A 20,150-nucleotide genomic window follows, 5' to 3' on the forward strand; every position below is an offset into this window, starting at 1 on the left:
AGTAATTGTAACAGCTTGGGGAAAGGAAGGGGGAGGGGAGGGGAGGGAAGAAAAAGGAGTGGGCTCAGAGCTGGGGCCTTTAGTATGGAAACCAGGGAAGGCTTAGAGGAAGGAACTGGGATGCAGCCACCACCATGCCTAACAATGTGGGGATCCCTCCTAATGTGAGCTGAGCCACAGTATAACCTTCCAAACTGAATTATTTACATCATTTTTTTGGGTGACTTCCTAGATGGTGAAGAAAAGAAGACTTTTCTCCAGTCTTTCAGAATTAGCAGCATATTAACAATGTAAAACCAAGCACAGGTAATCAAAAACGTTTTAATGATTAATTTTAGACATTATTTAACATTGTGGGTATATCCAGATGAGCTTAAGCACACTTTGACAGCACACTATTGAATGTTATAGTTTCTGTGTTGAAATATGTAAAGACATTCTCAAACTAGTACCTAGGAAGACATACATTTACAAATATACACATTCTAGATTTGATAAGGTAAATGTAAACAGATGCCGTGACTCCTTCCAAACAGAAAACCCACAAGACTAATTAAGAGAACCCAACTGGCTCCCTGTAATATGAATGTGCAAAATTAAAGCATGATAAACTGATATTTACATAAATATCAAACCATTCATTTATACATTGTCAATGACCTTCTCAGATGTGTCACGAGTGGTTCAATGAATGTATTTTTCCTCCTGTGGAGAAGGTATTCAGAGGCTAAATTCCAACACTTTAAAATGACACACACACAAAACAGTCTATCTGTTTGACCCCTGCTTCTAGGGTATGAGACATGATTTTATGATAAGCAGTCTTATTTTTAAACAAGCGTTTCTAAATAAATCTTTAGAGTCGGAGCAGGGAAAAAAAAACCTTACAGGTGCTATTAGATTCACATTAACCAAACCATCTCTACTCAGTTCTCCAGTTTTCTCATGCTGCAGCTATCTGTTTAATTTTACCTTGAATTTTTCTAAAGTCCTTCCCACCCCACCCTTCCCCATTCATTATGGTAAGCTAGGCACATTTTCAAAGGAAGTTTGTGTCAAAACAGATAGATAGCAGTAGAGAAATCAATCCGAATTTGGACCCTGGCAACCGGTCCCCGCACTGCTCATCTATGGGCCTCTGTCAAATGGTTAACTATTCAGTTATGTCTCTTGAAAAGTATATATCTTCTCTAAGTGGAAAGCAAAATGGGCTTTGTTTCCTGTATAAAAACACTTACACTTCTGACATTTAAAACGGCCTACTCATCCTACACACTTCCTGAAATCTTGAAGACAAAGAATATATATTTAAGTTTCATCAAGACTGCTTTAGCTCCTCCCTCCCTTTTTACATTATTAATAGTGGCACTCAAAATAAAAAAATAAGATCTGTTAAAAAGTTAAACTGACTGTTCCACTAGATCTGAACCTGCCTGATTTAAAGCCAACATTACAAAAACTGAAGGTGCCGATTTCACACAGACAAGTCACCTGAAGTTCTGTGTCACACGTTAGGTTTCATAAATCATGGTTGTTGATTTTTCTGAACGGAGCTATAAGAAATGAATAAAAACTTGAAACATACCCTAATTGAACTAATAAGCTTTGGGCCCTGCTTTTTCAATTTTAAGGCATGTGTGTTTCTCTACTGTAACAACATTATACAAATTTACAATCACATGCATGATCTATAGTTAAAAAAAAAAGTTTGGATTACAGTGTTATTAAATTGTGAATCACAATTCAGCACCTATCATGTTATAACTAATAAGGCAACAGCAGTGTCGTGTACTACAATAACACGCCCTCCACAGTCTAGCGCAGGGGTCGGTGAGAGCCCAGAAATGTTAAAAAATCTTATGCCTACTTGGATAATCTGTCTACATTTTCTAGGGGTTTGGAATTGATGGAAGAGGTCCTACGTGAGTCACACTATTGTAGGCTGACTAGTTACAGCAGCTGTTAACGAGCATCGGGCACAACTCAGATGTGCTTACAATCAGACGATGTGGTTCAGAGGCTGCCAACCCTCGGACCTCAGTCCTTCCGCTGCTTCCTCGGCTTCACATTGTTCTCCAGGGAAGAAAAGCTGCTGATGTGGCCGTTCACGGCGGCCACGGAGCCGTTCTGGTGGTCCTTTTGGTGCTCTCTCCTCCGGGAGACCCCCTTCTTGTTGTAGGTCTGCAACACATAAGGGCAGATGGGAGCCACGGCGGGGATGGGGGTGGGGCCCGGCCACATCCCTAATGCCAGGGCAAGAGCCTTTGGGGACCGGTGCTACCGTATTAAGAAGCAATGTCTGTGCCCAAGCGACCTGGAAAATGTTTTGGGTTTTTTTTTTTTGCCACTGGTTTCAATCATTCTTTCATTTTCTGAGGCTCAGCCTGGGTATGTTCACTGAGTCACGGGCAGAGGTATGGATGTTGTTTGACGATTAGACTGAAAATACAGTTCACACTTCACTCGGCTCTGCCCTGCTGTCTCCCGCTGTCACTCACATCCTCTGCCTTCAAACTGTCTCATGGCTTTAGCAACTGTCTTGGCCCTTTACTTACAACAGCACTCTGCCATGAATGGCAGTCAAAACAGGTGTGACTTCAGCTCTGTTGGGCCCCATCTTTTCTCTAATAACCTCCCTTGTATCTGTCATTGCCCTGAAGTGCAGCATGAGCTACCAGCCAGGCAGGAGGAAGATGCAACCCAGAGCTGCACCCAAGATATGTCTGGGAAAAGGTGTCTGTCTGGAAGGGGCGCAGGGAGGCCAAATGTGCTGGGCACCCCCCGCCCTGGCATGGAGGGGGGCTGGTGCTGCTGCATGTGATCTGCCTTTCCTGCCTCTGCTCAGGGACTCTTATTTTGCTCCTGCCCAGCCCCTGTGCCTGCTCGGAGCCAGGCCCAGCTCACGGAGCAGGGACACACGAGACCCAGGGGTAATGGGAAGTAGGAGAGTCAACAGTGACCACACAGGTCAGGCTCCCCCAAAGCATCAGCCCTGAACAAACCCTTCTGTGGGCAGAAAACTACACCACATCATGCACTTGGGAACGATCTGCGCCCCCAAGCCCGAGCAGTGTGGGGAGGAAGTGTAAGAAAACTGGGAAAAAAGGCTGATTTCTTTCTGTAGCTGGGGACTGTAATGGAAAATTCTTCAGATATTTAATTTAGCCCTGGAGTTTAGGGCAGTGGGGCTGAGAGACTGAGATTGAGACTCATCTATGCCATGTCTGCAGCAGCCCCAGGGAAGCAGAACGGGACAGCTCTGCTTTCCCACAGGGACCTGGAACCTCTTGTGCCAAAGCCCCAGAACTCCAAGGTCTGGCCAGACTTCAGCACCTTCCACAGTGGCAGTGACCCCACCTCCACCCTGCTCCTGCCAAGGCAGGGGCTTCTCAATAAAGGAATGAATGAGGGCCTTGGCTGCAAAGACCCCAAATCCCAATCACCACAGAAGAGTGAGATTTACCTGAATGTAGAAGTTTGTGAAGAGGGTGATCAGAGAAATCATGTATCCAATCTGGAAATACAACCAACCGAGAGGGAAGGTACACGGCCAGATGACCCCACAGCTGGTCTGGATGATGGTCAGCACAAACTGAAGCTGGGTGGGGAGGAGACATAACTGAATATGCGGCCATGGCCCAAGGTCAAGGCGTCTGCCAAATGGGCGCTGTACCCTGCACCCCCGAGCCTGGGAATGAACACTTATTAACCTTTCTGTAGGTACAGAGGTCATTTCAAAATCATGAAGCATATGCTAAACATATCCCAAACCTCTTATGCATCTGTGTTTGTCTTATGTGTACACTCCTCCCTTTCCAACTGCTGCAGTCACCTTCTCTAAAGCTCGGGGAATAGCCAGCAACGCTTTCATTGTATATTTGGAAGTTCTGGGAGTAGATTTACAACATACACACATCAAAATCCTTATGTTGTACACTGTAAACTAATACAGTATTATATGTGAATTAGCTCTCAATGAAGCTGGAAGGAAGGAAAAAAGTGAAAACATTTTAAAAAACCCAACACACACACACACTTCAGAAATACAGTACAGGAGATGCAACCGTACTTTTTGCTAATTCTTCATAAAGGAAGGATGGGCATGGAGTGTATGTTTAGAGGGACCAGGAACCTCACTGCAGGATGTGCAATCCCATGGGACCCTTTCCCCTTCTTATCCATGGACCTTCTGATTTGGTGAAGGCTGGGGTTGGGAGACAGACTTACTTTCTTCCTAGGATATAGTGCTAATTCCATAGATTATTTCTGGCAGGTACATCTTGAGAAGCAGGGAAACGGCGAGAAGGGGTTAAGATAAGGGACAGCTGCTGGACGGGGACCTTTAAGGAGTGAGTGGAGGACGAGGCTCCGCCCACGGGATTTCGGGCCACCTCTCAGTGTTTCTATGTAGGGAACTGTTTTTTTTTGTTGTTGCTGTTGTTGTTTCCTTTTTTTAAGGTAAGTTTTCTAGACTGAGAAGTAACTGTAAGTGGCGCATAGAATAAATACAGGGAAACTAGGTGCAATCGTCCACCTCAAAGGGCAGAGGCCAACAGGAGACCAGCTCTCCAGCCTGCTCTACATGTGGCTTCAGCAGAACCACACTACGTGCAGCAAGTCAAGCCTGGCATCACTTCTCATGTGTAATGAGGAGGCGGATGAACAGTGAGTCTTCCTCACAAGTGGGTGAGGGGACACAACAAGGATCGTCCGGCAGCCGGCAAAGAGGTGCTAATGAAACACCAAACACAGAAGCAGCTCAGAAGGTCTTCTCAAATTTTTTTTCCCCAGATGGTTATTTTGCAACATTGAAGAATCACAACTGACACAGAGGGATCTGAATCAGCTTGGTTTCCTTAGAAAAGAATGTGTTAAGAAGGCAAGACCAGGGCTAAGAATTTAGTATCTAATGTCAACGAGTCAGCTAGCCCTAGGCTATCGCCTCCGCATCCTCCTCTATAAAGTAGGGATAACAACATAAAATCAGGCTACTGGAACAATCCCTGTAAAACTGCTCGCTTGACATGAGCACGTGGTAAGCTCAAGGAATGTCAGCATTCGAACAGTAGTGATAGTATTAGTAATCAGTTTATGAAAGAAATCACAAGGGGGGAAGAAAAGGCTATACAGTATACTGACAACCAAGGAAAGCTTTAACAAGGACGGTGGGAAATAACCATCAAGTGCAAACAGCTGCTGGGACGTGGGCCCAGGAAGGGGCTGTCACCTGGGGCACTGCAGTGCCATCCCCGCCACCACACGGGCTGAGCGGTCGCCTGGCACCTGCATCCTTGCTGCCTAGTAACCTACTGGCAAGCTGGGCTCGTCTGGCGGGCTACAGTCCATAGGGGCGCAAAGGGTCGGACATGACTGAAGCGACTTAGCACAGCCTGGACTCGCGCTCCTCCCAGCAAATCCTGGCACTCCTGGAAACATAGGCACACAGACGCACCTTGGATTTGGATTATAATTAGAAAACACGGACACACATGGATGGTCTGTGCACAAACTAAGAAGAAAGGGCTGAACTTAAGAGTCCAAGGATTCTGTTTAGTCTTTGTTCCCCGATTCAACTAGCTGCCTGCCCACTGGCGTGGTGTCTCCATTGACTGAATGGATGGAATTCTCCGCTCTGCTCACTTCAAGGTGTTTAACTGGATCGAGAGAGAGGAAGGATGGGAAAGGCACCTCTCAGGAGCTAGTCAACAACACCGAAGCCAGGAGGGCAGCAAGGGCAGCCCAGGAAGAGCTCAGTGCCCCCCAGGCGGCAAGTCCTGGCAGAAAGAGGCTGCCTGACTCACCAGCTGGCCCTGCGTGATGTACTTCTTCCACCAGAGGTACGGCCGCATGGACGGGATGGACGACAGGCCGTAGTACGAGTACATGAGGACGTGGATGAAGCTGTTAAGTGTGGCGCCAAAGTAAGCTGTAGGAACAGAGGGAATTGGTGAGGAGGATGCACCAGTGTCCTGTATGTGACAGGTAACAAAACCCAAGATTCTTTTTAAATTCAAAAATGAAAAAAAAAAAAAAAAAGGTTTTGAACAGCAAACACTGCAGCAGCAAGCTGGCACTGCACGGGCGTGTGACCAGAAATCAATTTCCACACGGGCAGGCAGCCGTCAAGAGGCTTCAAGCCCAGGGTCAGCTATCAGGTGGGCATCCAACCAGGAGTCAGGAACCACCCACCTCGCTCTGGAATCTAAAGGCTTTGCTGCTTGGCCGCCACCCACTCCCAGAGGATGCTGCCCAAGTGCCCCGATACTGCATTGAAGCCTTGGGGAAAGACAGCCGCAAAGAGTGGGAAGCTCAAAGCTGGCCGTCTCTACACATTTGCTGAGGTCTGGGGAGGAGGGCTGTGGTGCAGAGGCCATATATCCTGATCAGTAAGACAGAGTCTAGAGCCCAGTTCCTTAGAGATGAGAGATCCATTATTTACGTCACAATTTGTCATTTCCAGTAGAATCACCCGGTCTTTTCTCAGACTCTCGGTCCTCTGCCCCCATAGCCAGCAACCAAGCAAAGCAACCAGCTTTCCCCTCCCTCTGTGGTCAGGCTGGGCTATGACAGTAACTGGGGGTGTGACCTTGGACGAGTCATATCCATTCTCTGGTTGTTTCTCATTTGTCATTCTGCGGGATCTGACATTTAAAGCCTTCTTCCATTGGGGCTTTCCAGGTAGCTCGGACGGTAAAAGAATCTGTCTGCAATGCAGGAGACCCGGGTTCAATCCCTGGGCCAGGAAGATCGCCCTGGGAAAGGGAATGGCTACCTGCTCCAATATTCTTGCCTGGGAAACTCCATGGACAGAGGAACCTGGCAGGCTACAGTCCTTGGGGTTACAAAGAGTTGGATAAAACTGGGTGACTAACACACTTTAAAATGTGGGCAGGTGCCGTTTCTATTAGAAAGTTAAGTCAGATAACCTACAGCCAGGGAGCGCGAGCTCTACCAATCCTTCTACTGTCTCAGGGTTCTCCCAAAGTGGAAGGAGCTGTACTTGGAAAGCTCTTGCTGGTTCTAGATTCCTCTAACTGTGTGCATCCTGGTGGGCCAAGTTAATCAAGGGCGGTGCTATCCTGGGGGAAAACACGTGAGCAGACTGAGAGGATCAAGTTTGTGATGGATATCAGGAACTCTGACCGGGACATATTAGCCCTCCTGGGCTGAACCCGACCGGGACAACCTCATCGTAGGGAACTACGGGACACTTCCAGACCACAAGCTTTCCATATCCTTCTTAGAGAATTTACTTCAAATGTTGGTGCTTGTCCCAGAAGCTGCCCAGCTAAACATGCTCCAGGAATGTGAGGGTCACTATGTCAGAGGATGTGCAGACGCCTTGAGGTACTGCAGCGAAAGCTTGTTCCCTGAAGCCCACTCCTTGGCACGTTTCCATCTTCCTGGTCTGTCCCTGCCAGTCAAACACCTTCCAAATGTGTATAGAAACAAGGATAAACAACCTGGAACAGAGAATTCTGCCCAGATTTGTTCAAGTGCCCCAGACTGGAATCTGGTCTTTCCCTCATCCTGCCGCATTAGCACAGGGTGTGCCCCAAACCAGAGAAAGGATCTGTCGGCTTGCTGAGTGCACAGGCCACGCAGACCATCATTAAAGGCAATCTGGACACCACGGTCAAAGGCCTGACCCAGAAACCTGCAGAAACGGCACCTTTCCCCTCAGAGCCTTAGTTTCAACTCAGCCTCTCTGCTCACACCTGTCCCCAAAGACGTTCAGACTCACAGTGGCCGCAGGGGACCCAGTTCATCACGAACCACCAGATGTTGAGCATGCTGGCGTGGTGATACACATGCAGGACCGTGATCTGGTGGTTGTTCTTGCGGAGGATGAAGAAGAAGGTGTCCATGAACTCGATGAGCTTGGAGAAGTAGTACCACCATAGGACGCGGATGATCTAGGACGAAGGGGCTGTCAGCGTCTCCTGCAGGGTTGTGCACCCACCCTGGGACCTCACCGCCCCACTAGCCCCGCTGAAGCTAGTCTCTCTGCAGGGCCTTTGACCAGAACACCTGGGGGGTGGGTGGGGGGTTGTGAAGGCAGGGCAAGCTCTACAAGGGCTTCACGCCCTTCACAACTCTTTAACAAATCCCTGTAGGCTGCCTGTTCCCTCTGGAGCCATCGGAGGAGGAATACCACGAGAAAGGCACTTCCGATTTCAGGGGCTGGCGTGGAGCAGGTGACAGGACACACGGCAGAGCGAGAAAGAAACCTGGATGTCCAGTGCTGTGCTGTGCCTGGTGAAATGCCGTACAGGGGGCTCTTCATGGGGGCTCTGAGGAAATGACTGCCAGGCTGAGGGTAGACTGCAGCCTTTTATTTAAAACAAAACCCTGAAAAATACTCCAGTATGGAAGCTGGACTCTATAGATCACACCCAGAGGTGATGATTAAAGACATCACCTGATGAACCTGTTTATGTAAACAGAGAGCAAATACTGGTAAGCGCATGCACGCTGTCTTCCCTGGAAGATGTTAACAGGACTCACTTTTGCAGACAGGGAGATTTTAGTTCCCCTCCTATACGTTCCAGGCTGCTTAATTTCCCTTACCATGGGCACACACCGCTTTTAAAATTCTTTTTAAACAATGTCCACAGGGATTACCTGGATGGCCATCTTGTCTCTGGTACAATTTCTTTATTAAGAAAACAAAGAGCCAGTACCTTCATGTCCGCTTCTCCTCCACTGCGTGTGCCCTGACAGAAGAAGTTGTACTGGCCTTCCCATACTCCCGTCACTAACTGGGGAAAAAGGAAAAGAGAGAAAAAGCCAGTCACCAACAAAATCAGAATCAGGAAATGCCCTATTCAATTAGACTTCATAGTTTGAGAATCCGTGTAGACTGTGGGCTGTGCGGGGTCAAGGGTGCTCTGGGCAAGAAAACCGTGATGACAGGGGAGGGTGAATTGGGGGAGTTCAAAAGCCTAGGGACTCAGTTTCCTGAAGGGTGGGCCCAGAGCCACTGCAGCCGCCTCTACAGGCCCTGCTTGGCCACGCTGCCTTTCTTCAGAACCCTCTGTCACAAGCACCTCCCCAATCCTGAGGCCCAAGGGATCCAAACATGTGTGGGCTCCTGCTCTGATCCGATCAGGGTCCTGCCCTGCCACGGCCTCGGGGGAAACCACTGGCTTTCTCAAAACTGAATGCATAGGCCCAGAATGAAGTTAAGGACATGTTGAAAGGCAGATGGATGGGCATCCAGCAGGTCTGGGGTGGGGCCCAAGAATTCCTATTTCTCGTAGGTTCCCAGGTGAACCTGAGGCTGGTCTAGAGCCCTCACTTAGAGAACCACTGCTGCCAGCTTGGGGCAACTGAGTCCAGCCTCAGCCTCTTCACTGTTTTCTGCATCACCTGCAGATCCATGGCTCAGACCTCTGAGAACTGAGCTGTGCCCACAATGCAGAATTCATCTGTGGCAGGGTGGGCACTGCAGTGCCACAGAGAGGACCCTGATGTGAGGGGCAGAGTGCAGGGTCGCCAGCTCCCCCTGGGGGCCTCAGCTGCCATACCAGGTCAACACCTGCTGGGGGGGACCTAAGGACCTGTTCCAGACGGAAGGTGTGATCTGAGCCCCTGTGCATGTCCACTGTCTACCCACTGCATCCCAGCCAGCCAGACACCCACGAGATGGGCCTCTTTCTCCATGTAGACTGCAGCTCACCACCTCCTTCTGAAGCTTTGGCGTCCTCAAGTGTTCCTGGTGGCCCTCCCTCTGGTGGTCAACGGGGCAGGGGAGGAGAAATCAGAGGTGGTCTACTTCATGCCTGAGCTCATCCGTGGATCCCAAATGAGGAACCGGCCCCCAGGCCTCAGTGTGTGGTTCTTGGCATGTTCCCCAGTCCAGATGCACGAGCATCACAAGGCAACTCAAGATGCAAATGCCAGGGCCCCAGCTGGACTGTCAGAACCAAAACCCCAGAGAATCTAACACTGTGCTTTTTAACGTGTGGTTCCCACCCAACAGCAGCCTCTCCCAGGAGCACCCAGGAATTTGCTAGAAATACAGAATCTGGGGCCCAACCCTAGACCCACCAAATCAGACATTGCTGGGTGTGAAATTCCGTGGTGTAAGAACAGGCTGTTTAGGTGATTTTCGAGGCAACTGATGTTTCAGAACCACTGGCTTTAAACAGTGGTTCCCATCCCAGCTGTATGACAGGCTTACCGGGGGAACTTTTAAAAATGACGAATGGCTGGCCTCCTCCAGGCCACTGTGGGGCCTTTCACAACACATTCAGGCAAGTGGGATGTGCAACTAGGAGTGGGAGCCACTGGTTTCATGCTATCTGATTCCAGCAAGAAACAGTTCACCTACCAGTGTTGTGAGAAAGATGTAACTGACACACAACAGAACCTCAAGGTTCTCCCACAGAGCATGACTAGGGCCGGGGGCTGCATGCAGGGAACGTCAGCTGATCGCAAGGGTCTGAAGACAAACAGGTCAACTTCCATCCAGTCTGACCTCAGAGATAGAAGCCAGCAGTGGGTGTAGCCACTGTGCTCACACTCAACACCCTGCTTCAATCTGACTTTCCTTCTACTAACTTCCCTTGTTATTTTTGCTTTGCATTGTCATCTTGTGCACCTGAAAAAAGCATGAGTTATGTGGCCAAAGACAAGCACAATGATTCAGAGCACATCATTTTATAACGAAAATAATCCAGGAGTAGGGAGCAGAATTTAGCAAGTCACCTAAATTCCCCTAGCCCTTGATCATGTTTTACTCTAAGAGGAGGAGGCTGGATTAAATTATTTCCAAAGGTTCTGTTTTAATTTTTTACAGTACTACATTAATATTTTTTGAAAACAGGTCACATGTAAACTATACTATCTTCAAAAAACCAGACCCACAGAGAATTTATTGGAAGGTGTATTATCTTTCTGGTCTTTCCCTTTCTAAAGTCATGCCAGTTAAGCATACTGCATACAGACGTATTAGAAGTCCCAGCAATCAAGAAATAAAGCCTGAGTCTAAAGTAGAGACAGAGAGAGAGAGAGTGTGTGTGTGCAGCACTTGTGCTAGGGTGGAAACCTGAGGGGAGAGAGGTGTCATCTCAACTCCGTGTTCTTTGCTGCCCTTCCTTCTTTCCTATGAGGAAACTGATAAATTATCTTCTGCAGCTGGAGGGTACGGAAAAAGAACTTTTTGGAACTCTACTGGATTAAAGGATGGAGACAAAGAAGCCCAGATTACAGGTGTGATCCTCTCCCAGGTGGGATACATTCTCCAAGGGCAAAATCTGTTTCTTCTTCTATAAAGTGCACACCGCTCCCCTCCCCACTCCGCACCTTGAGCCCAGTGGGCTGTTTCCTGAATTGATGTTTCTGATCACAGGTGCAGCGAGTAGAGACAGCGTAGAAAGTTCAAAGCAAACTCAACACCACTTCTGGGCATCTGCTCTAAGTATGCGTACTTTTTCCCCTTGACAGTAAGAAGGGGCAAATGTTTTCAAATACACCAGAAGAGAATGTAAAGTCTTTGTTCACAGAGGCCTTCTCTTAAAAATAGAAACTTGAAGGACTTCCCTGGTGGTCTAGTGGTTAAGACTCCTCCTTCCAAAGCTGGGGACGTGGTTCAATCTCTGGTCCAGGAATTAAGATCCCGCATGCTGTGGGGCAACTAAGCCCCCAAGCCACAATGAAGAGCTCTCCCAGCCAAAGAAATTTTAAAAAACAACAATATTAAAGGTTAGTTAGTGCTTGTGCTCAGTAGTGTCCGACTCTCTGCAACCCCAAGGTCTGTAGCCTGCTAGGCTCCTCTGTCCAGGGAATTTTCCAGGCAAGAATACTGGAGTGGGTTGCCATTTCCTCCTCCAGGGGATCTTCCTGACCCATGGATCAAACTTGAGTCTCCTGAATTGGCAGATTCTTTCACTGCAGCACCTGGGAAGCCCCCAAAATAAAGGTAGACTTAAAAAAAAAAAAAAGAAACTTGTAGTTCTTTCATATTACCAATGGCGGGGGTGGGGGGAGGGGGAGGGGGAGGAGTGCACTTAAATACCATAAAACAGGAAACCAATAAAACTTTATTTACAAAAACAGACAGCAGCTCTTTAGGTCTTAGTTTCCTCACTCCTCAAATAGGATAAAGACTGTCTCCTGTTCAGATTGCCATGGGAAGTTAATGAGATGAAGTATGGAAGGCTTATCTCACCCAGCCTGGTAGAAAAGGTAAGCACAGTAACTGCTGGAAACAACCATTACTTTATCCTTTTCAACTGCAATGCTCTCAAAATTTTCTCTATCCTTCAAAGGTCAGCTAAAATTCTATTTCTTCATGACTGCTCTCTTGAGCACTCCAGGTCAAGCCTGGTCTCCTGCCTCTGGGCCTACCCTACCATGACTTACACCTATCTGCTCACGTGATCTTTAAGCCCTGTGTCACTGGCTCTGTCTTAAGCTCTGCTGTCTTAAGTTCTTGGCGGCACTGGCTGCAGCTCCCTCATCCACAAAATCCAACAGAGGGAGGACTAATACACAAGAGATGCTGAACAAATATCTGCTCAACTAACCACCGAGTTCAAGGTGCTGCTTCTTGTCCCTTAAATCTAGACCTGCTGTTTTATTTGCAGGAAAAAAGTCTTCTGTTCACAAGATGAAAACCAGTCCTCATCAAATGTCCTACTGGGGACATGTTAAGTTTTAATTCTTGAATATCCTTGGCTTCAAAAGAGATAGGATAAAAAAAGGAGGTGGGGAGCAGGGGGCAGGATAATTTAACACATGAGGATTGAGCATTGGAGTTCAAGTTGATTTATCTAAGCCTCTCTGCACCTTTTGTAAAGGTGGCCGGTATCAGGACCCTGGTCTCTCTGTTCCCATCAGAAGAAAACAGTGTGTCTGAGTAACAGCCCAGAAGCTCTCAGAGCCAAGGCCTGGCCTCCCCTCCAGCCTGTGAGGAGTGCTTCAGAGGAGACAAAGCTCTCGACAGGCCTGGCTTCCTCCCAAGAGCAGCTCTGGTCCATCCCTGAACGTTCAGCACCCTGCAGCCTGGGGGAGGACCCAGGGGGCGGGGCCAGCGGCGAGGTACTGGAAGTGAGGGCAGCAGGGTTCAACCTTGACTTCTGAGCATCACCTCGAGAGGGCAGGACCGTGCTCCAATGGAAAAGCAGGCCATAGCGAGCAGCTGGCCACCACCCTCCCCAGTCCTTGATCCCTCCAGCCACTCCAAGAGCGACCGAGGCAGCACCAGGTACCCTACATCTGGCTTTTCCCAAGTAACCAAGACATAAACAGCACCACAGCAAAGCACTGCTCCCCTTCTTTGGAGTAAAGCAAACTTAGTTAGGCCAGGAGCATGTGCAGAGCTATAATTAAAGCCCAGCTAGAAGCTTTCTTCTCTCCTTATGAGACAAATTCAATAAGCAAAGGGGGTTTCATGCATCTTTTCAAAGAAGAAAACTGAGGAGAACATCACTGCTGGGTCTGGATGATGCAGTTCATGGAGAGAAGCATTTCAAGTTGATTTTCTGGGTGAGAGATGACTTTTCTCATCTAATACCACAATTTAACCACAAATAGGGCACATACCCTGTAGTACGATAACCACTTCCATGGCACTTACTGAAACGCTACCGCAGCATCTCAAGAAAACAAAGTCACCTGAAACACTAAGAAGACAAACGTCCTCCTGTGTGGCCCTTATCAGTCACTCACCCGACATCCCAAGATCTCAGAGCAACACGATGATCCCTTTTGAAAAGGGGCTAATGGTTTTAGTGATGAGAGTTTGATGAGCTGTGTGGTTATATCCATCTAAGCAGAAATGGAATGAAAGGTAACGAGAACAGACACGAGAACAGACACTAACCATGGTAAAATTCAACCATCTTAGGACCCGAGGGACTTTGCTAAAATGAGCAACCCCACCAACAGTGTGTGAGGCTGACGTCTTCACAGATTTGACTGTCCCTGTGGGTGTGTACAAGTGTGTACTTTTTTAGACCTGGATCAAGTTCATGTTTTTACTAAGGAAACATGAGTAGCGACGTGTGTGGTCCAGAGTCACACAGCTTCTACATGGCACTGGTGGGACCAGCACCTGAGAAAATCTGACTCTGGGTTCAAATGTAATCTCCAACAGAACTTCCAAGCTCCTCTGACCTTCTTTGTCTGTTCTGAGTCCTTAATAAGAACACAACGGAGACATTCTAACCATGAAGAATTTTATGGAAAATCAGACCTTTCACTGGATCTTTACCTTCAGCAGATGTTTGGTTTAAAATGAACCATAAGACCTAGAGAAACCTATGCAGGTCAGGAAGCAACAGTTAGAACTGGACAGTTAGAACAGTCTGGAACAACAGACTGGTTCCAAATAGGAAAAGGAGTATGTCAAGGCTGTGTATTGTCACCCTGCTTATTTAACTTACATGCAGAGTACATCATGAGAAACACTGGGCTGGAAGAAGCACAAGCTGGAATCAAGATTGCCAGGAGAAATATCAGTAACCTCAGATATGCAGATGACACCACCCTCATGGCAGAAAGTGAAGAGGAACTAAAAAGCCTCTTGATGAAAGTGAAAGAGGAGAGTGAAAAAGTTGGCTTAAAGCTCAACATTCAGAAAATGAAGATCATGGCATCTGGTCTCGTCACTTCATGGGAAATAGATGGGGAAACAGTGGAAACAGTGTCAGACTTTATTTTTTTGGGCTCCAAAATCACTGCAGATGGTGACTGCAGCCATGAAATTAAAAGACGCTTACTCCTTGGAAGGAAAGTTATGACCAACCTAGATAGCATATTCAAAAGCAGAGACATTGCTTTGCCAACAAAGGTCCATCTAGTCAAGGCTATGGTTTTTCCTATGGTCATGTATGGATGTGAGAGTTGGACTGTGAAGAAGGCTGAGTGCCAAAGAATTGATGCTTTTGAACTGTGGTGTTGGAGAAGACTCTTCAGAGTCCCTTGGACTGCGAGGAGATCCAACCAGTCCATTGTGAAGATCAGCCCTGGGATTTCTTTGGAAGGAATGATGCTAAAGCTGAAACTCCAGTACTTTGGCCACCTCATGTGAAGAGTTGAAAAGACTCACTGGAAAAGACTCTGATGCTGGGAGGGATTGGGGGCAGGAGGAGAAGGGGACGACAGAGGATGAGATGGCTGGATGGCATCACCGACTCAATGAATGTAAGTCTGAGTGAACTCTGGGAGTTGGTGATGGACAGGGAGGCCTGGCATGCTGCGATTCATGGGGTCGCAAAGCCGTCCGACTGAGTGACTGAACTGAACTGAACTGAAGACCTAGAGACTGTCATACTGAGTAAAGTCAGTCAGACAGAAGGAGAAATATCGTATGACATCCCTTACATGTGGAATCTAAAATGAAATGATACAAATCAACTTAGAATGCAGAAAGAGACTCACAGACTTAAAGAATGAACTTATGGTTGCCGGAGGAGGGAAGGATGAGGGGGAAAAGAGATAGTCAGGGAGTTTGGGATGGACATGTACACACCACTATATTTAAAATGGATGACCACAAAGACCTCCTGTATAGCACATGGAACTCTGCTCAAAGTTATGTGGCAGCCCAGATGGAAGGGGAGTTTGGGGAAGAATGGATGCATGTATATGGATGGCTGAGCCCCTTCACTGTTCACCTGAAACTATCACAACATTGTCAATCAACTATCAGATCAGATCAGTTGCTCAGTCGTGTCCGACTCTTTGCGACCCCATGAATTGCAGCCCTATAGCCCAAAACAAAAAGTCTAAACAAATTAAAAAATAAAATGAACCATGAATACTCCCAAATGAAAAGTACCTTTTCTCTAGGGTTTAGCTGATCAATCTTAGCAGTGCTATTATGGAACAGGGTCAAGTCAAAGCATGTGGGTTTGAATTTCACATCTCTCCTGTCCAGAGCAGAAGGATGCCCATTAAGATAATTTCATACCCGTGACCTCCAAATGTGCTTTTTTCCACTTAGGACCAGGAACACCCCTGGGTTACAGCTGACTGCAATATTCTTGGTTACGTCATAAGGACAGGCTCTGTGCACTAGAGGAGGCTTCAGAACAAAGCAGAAACAAACAGCTTGTCCTCAGAGCAGCCTGACACAGGCATGTCTGGCATTCTCCCCCAGCCTCGGGCCCTATTCTCTTACGCTGCAGTTTGTTTCTCTCACTGTTCAGTGTCCTGAGCGGTGGTTTCCGGTAGGCTGCTTCCACACGTCCCACAAAGAACACTCATTTTGTATTTTATGGGGCTGCAGGTGGCTGGGAGAGAAAACCCAAGCTGAGATAGTGTTCTGAGAAGGTGATGCACAATGGCCTGAATCTCAGACTCGAATCCCAGGTCCAACCAGGACTTTGCCTCTGCAGGATGGAGTCAGTAACCATGTGACGAACACTGAGTGAGCGGGACCAGTACCAGGCACAGGCAGGTACTGTATATGTCTTTGCTGTGATTCCAGACAAGTGCCTGCTCTTCTTGCCCAAATACTTGAAGGCTCGTGACTAGGTCTGTCTTGCTGTATACAGAAGCCTCAGGAGAGCATCCTCTGAGAGATTTCCAGCTTACCTACTGACTCCTGCTTTGCAAACTGAGTCTGCTTTAGCTGAGCATTTGTAGACTGGTACCTTGTTATACCGGGCTTCCCTGGTGGGTCAGCAGTAAAGAATCTGCCTGCAATGCAGGAGATGAGGGTTCAATCCCTGGGTCAGGAATTGGAGAAGGAAATGACAACCCACTCCAGGATTCATGGAAATCCCATGGACAGAGGAGCCTGCCAGGCTACAGTTCATGGGGTCGCGGAGAGTTGGACAACCCAAATGACAACTGAACAACCCACCACCAGCTTGTTAACAGCGGCTGCAAGGCCAGGTTAACAAGGTCTGCAGGTCAGTTAAGAAGAGTCTAGCCTGGCTCTGGACCAACGTCAAAGCTTTGTCTCTACTGAAAGGCCTTCCCTCCCCGTCCCCTGTGTATGCAGCTCAGGCAGAGGCTGTCTGGGCTGCATCCTTCTCTCTGAGTGCCCACTGCAGGCATTCTCTAGGGCAGTGCCAGGTGAATGGATGGGCAAGTAACTGAGGCAATGCTTCCCCTAGAGAGAGATTTCTTTCTGAGCAAGGAATTTCAGCTGTCAGGGAACTGTGAGTAAGAAGTGTCTGAGGCAACAGTCAGGTCTTTCTTGTAAGTATTAACCTCACCAACATTTTAGCCTCTCTACACCTCTGTTCAATAGGCAAAACCAGAAGAGTACTAAACGTCTTTTTCAAAATATTTTTGTAAACAAAATCATTTTTAAATAAAATGCAATAATTACTTGCCAGGTCTTTCAAGTGTTTTTCCAAATCTGGTTTTTCCCACAATAACCTATCTATTTTAGGAAAGCCTGAAGGGAAAGAAAAACAAGGCTGTTTAGAATATAATGTTACCAGAGCAACTGCTCTGTAGCTCTATTGAGGACCTTCAAAGCCAGAGGCGGGGAGGCAGTGCTGCAGGTGCCTGGGGAGAGGTGTCGACAGCACTGACTCCACAATTACAGAGAGGCTGGAAAATAAAACACCTGTCCCATCAAATGCTCGATGTCTTTCATCTTCCCTATAAAGAAGTCCTGGACGTTTTGATGAGAAGATTCAAATGAAAAAATGACTTCTGTTCTCGCAGTGCAGGCAACCGGACTAAGCACAACCATCACCCCCGCTGTTAGCACAGTGCACAGATGCTACAGGGACCAGCCAAAGGGCTCCAGCACCACTGATGCCCAACTGTGAGGCGAGTGTCGTGTTAACTGCTCAGTCGTGTCTGACTCTGCGACCCCATGGACTACAGCCCACCAGGCTCCTCTGTCCATGGAATTCTCCAGTCAAGAATACTGGAGTGAGTAGCCATTCCCTTCTCCAGGGGATCTTTCCAATTCAAGGATCGAACCTGCGTCTCCCACATTGCAGGCAGATTCTTTACCATCTGAGCCACCAGGGAAGCCCTGATATAAGGTGCTGCTTCCCTGAGAAAGAACTCAGAAAAGAGGAAGTGAGCTTATATTCAAGTCCTTTAAAAAAAAAAAATCTCTTCTTTAGTTCAGTTGCTCAGTCGTGTCCGACTCTTGAATTGAAGCACGCCAGGCCTCCCTGTCCATCACCAACTCCCGGAGTTCACCCAGACTCACGTCCATCGAGTCAGTGATGCCATCCAGCCATCTCATTCACTGTCGTCCCCTTCTCCTCCTGCCCCCAATCCCTCCCAGCATCAGAGTCTTTTCCAATGAGTCAACTCTTTGCATGAGGTGGCCAAAGTACTGGAGTTTCAGCTTTAGCATCATTCCTTCCAAAGAAATCCCAGGGCTGATCTCCTTCAGAATGGACTGGTTGGATCTCCTTGCAGTCCAAGGGACTCTCAAGAGTCTTCCCCAACACCACAGTTCAAAAGCAGCAATTCTTTGTCGCTCAGCCTTCTTCACAGTCCAACTCTCAGATCCATACATGACCACAGGAAAAACCATAGCCTTGACTAAACAAAACTTTGTTGGCAAAGCAATGTCTCTGCTTTTGAATATGCTATCTAGGTTGGTCATAACTTTCCTTCCAAGGAGTAAACGTCTTTTAATTTCATGGCTGCAGTCACCATCTGCAGTGATTTTGGAGCCCCCCAAAATAAAATCTGACACTGTTTCCACTGTTTCCCCATCTATTTCCCATGAAGTGATGGGACCGGATGCCATGATCTTCATTTTCTGAATGTTGAGCTTTAAGCCAACTTTTTCACTCTCCTCGTTCACTTTCATCAAGAGGCTTTTTAGTTCCTCTTCACTTTCTGCCGTAAGGGTGGTGTCATCTGCAAATCTGAGGTTATTGATATTTCTCCCGGCAATCTTGATTCCAGCTTGTGCTTCTTCCAGCCCAGCATTTCTCATGATGTACTCTGCATGTAAGTTAAATAAGCAGGGTGACAATATACAGCCTTAACTTACTCCTTTTCCTATTTGGAACCAGTCTGTTGTTCCATGTCCAGTTCTAACTGTTGATTCCTGACCTGCATACAAATTTCTCAAGAGGCAGATCAGGTGGTGTGGTATTCACATCTCTTTCAGAATTTTCCACAGTTTATTGTGATCCACACAGTCAAAGGCTTTGGCATAGTCAATAAAGCAGAAATAGATGTTTTTCTGGAACTCTCTTGCTTTTTCGATGATCCAGATGTTCGCAATTTGATCTCTGGTTCCTCTGCCTTTTCTAAAACCAGCTTGAACATCAGGAAGTTCACGGTTCACGTATTGCTGAAGCCTGGCTTGGAGAATTTTGAGCATTACTTTACTAGCATGTAAGATGAGTGCAATTGTGCAGTAGTCTGAGCATTCTTTGGCATTGCCTTTCTTTGGGATTGGAATGAAAACTGACCTTTTCCAGTCCTGTGGCCACTGCTGAGTTTTCCAAATTTGCTGGCATATTGAGTGTAGCACTTTCACGGCATCATCTTTCAGGATTTGAAATAGTTCAACTGGAATTCCACCACCTCCACTAGCTTTGTTCGTAGTGATGCTTCCTAAGGCCCACTTGACTTCACATTCCAGGATGTCTGGGTCTAGGTCAGTGATCACACCATCGTGATTATCTGGGTCGTGAACATCTTTTTTGTACAGTTCTTCTGTGTATTCTTGCCACCTCTTCTTAATATCTTCTGCTTCTGTTAGGTCCATACCATTTCTGTCCTTTATCGAGCCCATCTTTGCATGAAATGTTCCCTTAGTATCTCAAATTTTCTTGAAGAGATCTCTAGTCTTTCCCATTCTGTTGTTTTCCTCTATTTCTTTGCATTGATTTTTGAAGAAGGCTTTCTTATCTCTTCTTGCTATTCTTTGGAACTCTGCATTCAGATGCTTGTATCTTTCCCTTTCTCCTTTGCTTTTTGCTTCTCTTCTTTTCACAGCTATTTGTAAGGCCTCCCCAGACAGCCATTTTGCTTTTTTGCATTTCTTTTCCATGGGGATGGTCTTGATCCCTGTCTCCTGTACAATGTCACGAACCTCCATCCATAGTTCATCAGGTACTCTATCTATCAGATCTAGACCCTTAAATCTATTTCTCACTTCCACTGTATAATCATAAGGGATTTGATTTAGGTCATACCTGAATGATCTAGTGGTTTTCTCTACTTTCTTCAATTTAAGTCTGAATTTGGCA

General features: G+C 47.2%; 1 protein-coding gene across 1 annotated transcript in view; it reads right to left on the reverse strand.

Moving 5' to 3' along the window:
• Window positions 1-307: 307 nt before the first annotated feature.
• ELOVL5 (ELOVL fatty acid elongase 5) overlaps window positions 308-20,150 on the reverse strand; it is a 72,881-nt gene continuing 53,038 nt past the window's right edge. The window contains exons 4-8 of the mRNA XM_061398448.1: window positions 8,685-8,762; window positions 7,745-7,916; window positions 5,802-5,926; window positions 3,464-3,598; window positions 308-2,181 (exon numbers count right to left, since the gene is read on the reverse strand). Coding sequence (XP_061254432.1) covers window positions 2,038-2,181; window positions 3,464-3,598; window positions 5,802-5,926; window positions 7,745-7,916; window positions 8,685-8,762 — 654 coding nt within the window. The 3' untranslated portion in view covers window positions 308-2,037. The remainder of the gene's footprint in view (window positions 2,182-3,463; window positions 3,599-5,801; window positions 5,927-7,744; window positions 7,917-8,684; window positions 8,763-20,150) is intronic.

Source organism: Bos javanicus, chromosome 23, assembly GCF_032452875.1.
Source record: "Bos javanicus breed banteng chromosome 23, ARS-OSU_banteng_1.0, whole genome shotgun sequence".
Lineage (NCBI taxonomy): Eukaryota > Metazoa > Chordata > Mammalia > Artiodactyla > Bovidae > Bos > Bos javanicus.